At 41.1% G+C, this 4,988-nt stretch overlaps 1 protein-coding gene across 22 annotated transcripts; it reads left to right on the top strand.

Moving 5' to 3' along the window:
- The first annotated feature begins 6 nt into the window (after positions 1 to 6).
- Positions 7 to 4,656, top strand: LOC123121947 (uncharacterized). 22 transcript variants are annotated; one of them, XM_044542046.1, is made up of 5 exons: positions 7 to 332; positions 3,148 to 3,368; positions 3,690 to 3,772; positions 3,907 to 4,000; positions 4,257 to 4,656. In XM_044542046.1, the coding sequence occupies exons 2-5, from the start codon at positions 3,357 to 3,359 to the stop codon at positions 4,404 to 4,406; spliced, it is 339 nt and encodes a 112-aa protein (XP_044397981.1). In that variant the 5' UTR covers positions 7 to 332; positions 3,148 to 3,356; the 3' UTR covers positions 4,407 to 4,656. The 22 variants fall into 22 exon arrangements, 1 of the variants encoding a protein (XP_044397981.1); XR_006459988.1 differs by lacking the exon at positions 3,907 to 4,000 and adding an exon at positions 1,694 to 1,839 and having other exon boundaries at positions 3,148 to 3,772; XR_006459984.1 differs by lacking the exon at positions 3,907 to 4,000 and adding an exon at positions 1,694 to 1,839 and having other exon boundaries at positions 2,403 to 3,772.
- Positions 4,657 to 4,988: the final 332 nt, after the last annotated feature.

Below are 4,988 nucleotides of genomic sequence, written 5' to 3'. Positions count from 1 at the left end.
TGACCGTTGCATCCCTGAACTGAAAAAGCGCCGCCCACCGCCCGGCTTCTTCCTCCCTCTCTTCCTTCCGGGCGCAACCGCTATCTCCTTATCAGTTCAAAATGAGCGTTAGCCGCTGTCCAAGTCGAATCCCATTCGTGGAATAAGTCCGACTACCATTCTGTCTCCTTGAAACCATTCGTTGATATCTGCTAATCTCTTAACTTTACCCTGAATATGCAGCGTCAACATCGACTCGAGCGAGCAATTCCTCAAGTCCAGCCAATGGCCGCAGCTCATCATCAACTCCGCCCGCCACTCGGTGTAGGTGTTCGTCAACGGCCAATCCTTCGGTATCGTCTGAAACTCTCAATCTTTTTGTCTGAACCATGCCCTCTTGAATGTTATCCTACTACTTACTGATGAGCATCGAATCCTTTTGTCTGTGTCCATCTTATCGTCGTGGTGGTGGTTGAGTACATCTCTGTAAGTTTTGTAAGTTCAGAGACCGGAAACCGGTAAGTTTAGACAAAATTTAAACTGTCAAAGAACATGAGTTTTTGTACAGTTTAGAACATTGGACCGTGGCTACCCATTCAAGTAATCACAAGACCATCATGGATGACAACAGTTTAAACTGTCATGGATGATGCAAGTTGTATCCGTGTACATAATTCTTTATTTCTATTGCGACAAGTTCAACTGATCAAATGCTACAAGTTTGCGTGTTATTTTCCAGGCAGTACAAGTGATCATTGTTCTTATTTCTTGACCATTTTTTTTCCATAACCTGGACTCTGTAGAGAAGGCAGCGAGTGCTCTTTGTGATATTAATTTGATCAAAAATGAACAAGGTGTTGCCATTTTAACTAAGCCTTCTCCATTATTTCTATGATACATTTTGCATAGATGATAGTACATCTGCAGTTTTTTGTGAAAAGTTGAGACACCGAACTTGTCTACTGCATGTTGCATATCTAGTTAGGTCAGGTTGTACTGTTCACTTAGTATTATATTTTTTGAAACTCACCCAAAAACAATTGCTGAGATGTATTTCATAGCCTCATGCCAACATAACTATAAAAATGAACATTCAGGAGGACTGAGTTCAGTGAATATGTGTCGGAAAAGTTCAATTCAACCGTGCACTTAAGTTCAATACAGAATAGAATATGGAATTGGCAACTTATCCTCCGGCAGCCGGTGATGCTCCCCTGCCACCACTCTGCCTCCTCCCCGATGGTGCTACGTCACCACCGCGTACAGGCCGTTCGCCGCCACCACCCCTGTCCGTTCAATGTCACCGCTGTGGACGTGTCCCACTCCAACACCATGGCTTATGCTTCAACGGCAAACAGTGGAGCCTGCTGGAGGAGTCGCGGGGTCGAGGATCTCCTGCTCAACAGTACAACTTCTTGTTTTGTGGCTGGTCGCTCAAGGAGCTGAGTGCGGGCCGCTCCTTGCTGCAAGCTGCTACTGCGCCTACTACTGTCCAGCACAGCTGCAGCCTTTCTGCTGCTGCTGATGCATGCCCCTTGCCCACCGACACCACCTACCTCCGCTGTCGCGACCTCGCCCGGATCGGCCGCCATGGGCCCTGCTCCCTCGCCAACCGCCGATGCACCTGCTCCCATGGTCGTCGCACCCCTAACCCACCACCACCTCCTCCAGACAGAAATACCGATACCGGTCACTCATGTTGTGTTGCTCGTAGTTGCCAGGGAACCTTCCTCAGCTCTTCCCCTTGACGGCGAGATACATCGACCAGCGGCATGTTTTTCTGTCCGACAAGGTGGCCGGACAGCGCCAACCGGACGTCTGTGTCTGGCCTGACATGGGACGGCTTCTGGGCAACTGCAGGTTAGAAAGTTCAATATAAGAGTGATAAGAATAAAGTGCAAAAAACTGCAGTTTAGAAATCATCTTCTATTCTCTCCCAAAAAAGAAGTTTGTCTTCTAAAGGTTGAAGTGAATGGGCTAGGAAGCTTTATAAGAAATTGTTTTGTTTCCGTGTCTACATTCCATAGTACAAGGTGCATCATGGTAAAAGCTAGGTTCGGTGTGTAGCCTAGATTACATGAGAGCCTCATGTTCTCTGGACATATTCAGAGTTCAAACGATTCAGTGCAAGTTTTGCTTCTGAAAACTGACATTGTTCATCATGTACTGATCCATTTAACCCGTGGACGTGTTTAAAAAACAAATGCTTGGCATGTACTGAAAATGCCTTAAAAACGAAGAGTAAATAGCATCAGTGAGTTCTAGTACCTAAATTGCAGAAGTTCATTGACAAAAAAAATATCAGTACAATATAGTGCCTCAGTTAGAAGATCACTGATGCTATTTGCTTCATAGTTTCTCTATTGTTTCAACTTTTATTTTAACCTTTTCGTTTGTAAATTCTGCATCTTTTTTGTTTACAGACTATAAGCATTATACTTGTACTGGGCTAGAGTACAAGTATTACTTCCAGGCAAGTTCAAAATGAAACCCGCAGCAAGTTCTTTGTTAATTTAGCAAATAGGTGAGAGAGAACACTGCCTGAAACCTGTTTGATGCTTTGTCCATGAGACTTCAGCGCTTTAAAAAAAAGACAGGATGTGCACACCTGTTCGTATAGCAACAAAGAGAAAAAGGCTAGTGCTCCTAGTGATGCCCATTAGAATATGAAGTGTATGTGCATCTACTAATCCTCCCATCTAATGTTTTATTAATTTTAATACTGCTCTTCTTTCTCATGGCTTTATTTTGAAATATACTAGGTTTTTATGAACTAGTGAAGTTAAAAAAAATGATAAGAAAGTTCAGATGCAAAAATTTACACAGTACATTATATACGCAAAGATAAAAAAGGAAGTGTGGATGTTCACTCTGCAAACCAAAAGTAGTTCTTCCATGCAGCCTACATCAGTTCATGGTTGCGGAAAAACACCAGGAACTTTTACATCTGCATAGCATCCTTTGTCAATGTTCATTTGTTTCTTGCTGTTTATGTTTTATGTATGACCATGGATCCTTGCTGTTCCCGCTGAGATAAAAAATATGGTGACCTTTAGCAAGCACTGTTGCTCAGCTTTCTAGGTTTAGTTCACTCCAATTTCTAGTTTCTGTTCAGTTCAATTCTTATTTTATGTTTCAGTTCGGTTCAATTTTTATTTTAAGTTGCAGTATAGTTCAAGTTACGGCAATGACGGGCGCGTGAAATCTGTAATGGCTGCTGCCCCCCTTCTCGCCGATGTGCGCTGCTCGTTCCCATCACCGGCGACATCCCCCCGAGCCCACTTTCCTCCCTACCACCGCCGGTCTGAGAGCCACCGTCTAAATATTACTGTGTTTAGTGATTCAATGTTCTGTGAGCAGTTACATGCTTCATTAACATGCTATACAAGGTGACTACTGGAAACACTACTAGACACAATCATATGGAGCAGATATAACTCTGAAGATCTTTTTCGCTGTTGAATTTGTAATTTTAAAATCGTTGCAAACAATATGGACCTGAACATACTACTCGTAATGTTTTTTTTTTACTATAATACTACTCGTAACGTTGTTGAAAATCTTTTAAATTGCCAGCATATGGTTGTTACAAACTTCATGCAGTAGTTCCCCCTTTTAACTTTATCGGGCTGCTAATTCTATTTTGTCTGAAAGTGTTAACTTATAGGTTCCTTCTTGTTTTGACTAAATTTCTGCTCTGCACTACTTAGGCTTCCACTTCAGTTAAGAGACGAGCAGTAAGATACAAGTTGCAGTTCCAGGGCAACCTGTCTCAGACCCTTTTCAGGTTCAGGTAATAATGTTTGGTATTCTTATATACTTGCATCAGTTCAGACTCGCGGATACAATAGTTGAGAGAAAACCCATACAAAAGTTCAAAGTTGAGAAACAGGAGTTGTTTGTTTCAATGTTCGCTAGTGTTTGCAGATTGGGTTTGCATGCATTTCATAGTTGGATGGCTACTGATCTCTATAAAACCTTGGAAGCAGTGCTTGCATTACTCGTCCAACCATACTACTTGGTAAAACTGAATGTACCTAGCCAGTTCAATAACATTATCTCCTTATGCAAAAAGTAGTTAAAAAGGTCGAACTGACATCTGCTTCAGAATATCGCACAAAAAAATATTTATCTGTATTTTTCTTTTTCATGTTGAATTATTTGAAGTAAAACAAAAATAGCTCACTTTTTGTGACTTTCATCATTTGAAAATCTACATGCCTCATGTTCGAACTTTCAATTTGTTTAAAACTAAACTGATGGTGCTCTTGTTTCAGGGCCGGGGGAGAAGGCAGAACCGATGGGTGCGTGATGGAAAAAAATGCAAGTTCTTGTTTAGATGTCCAGGATACCCTTCTCTCATTTCATTTATGTTCAGGATAGCAGGTGCATGGTGGAAAATTGTGTATCGTGTAGTTCTTATTTAGATGTCCAGGATACCCTTCTCTCATTTCATTTATGTTCAGGATAGCAGGTGCATGGTGGAAAATTGTGTATCGTGTAGTTCTTGTTTAGATGTCGTGCAAGTTCAAAAATTGTCGATTTTGCTGCTGCAGAGAACCCGTTGGTTGCATTGTTTTTCCAGTGTGACGTCTCTAGGTATGTTTGGAGTATTGGTATTGTTGCTCTGCATGCGAATGAATTAGCTTGTCCTGCTAAGATGAGGATGTATGTGCCTGAGTCTTGAATTTGAAGAGGCCAGGGAGATGAATAATTTCTGTCATATGGAAGGAAAAATGGTTTGAATTACAAATACTGATCAGTATGAGTTAAAAATGGTGATCAGTTCGGAATAAAAGAAATGGTCAGTTTGAATTAAAAAAGAAACACAAATAGAAATTCAAATTGTAAAAGTTCAAACAAAAATAAACCCCACAGAAATTCAAATGGTAAATGTTCAAGTCGTAAAATGAGAGAAGTCCAGAACATCACTGCAAAAAATGTTTAAAAAGAAACACGCAAAACTTTCTTTTTTAAATAGCATTAAGTTCAACGATATAAACCATACA

Source organism: Triticum aestivum, chromosome 5D, assembly GCF_018294505.1.
Source record: "Triticum aestivum cultivar Chinese Spring chromosome 5D, IWGSC CS RefSeq v2.1, whole genome shotgun sequence".
Classification (NCBI taxonomy): Eukaryota; Viridiplantae; Streptophyta; class Magnoliopsida; order Poales; family Poaceae; genus Triticum; species Triticum aestivum.
This window is presented reverse-complemented; position numbering and strand designations above follow the sequence as displayed.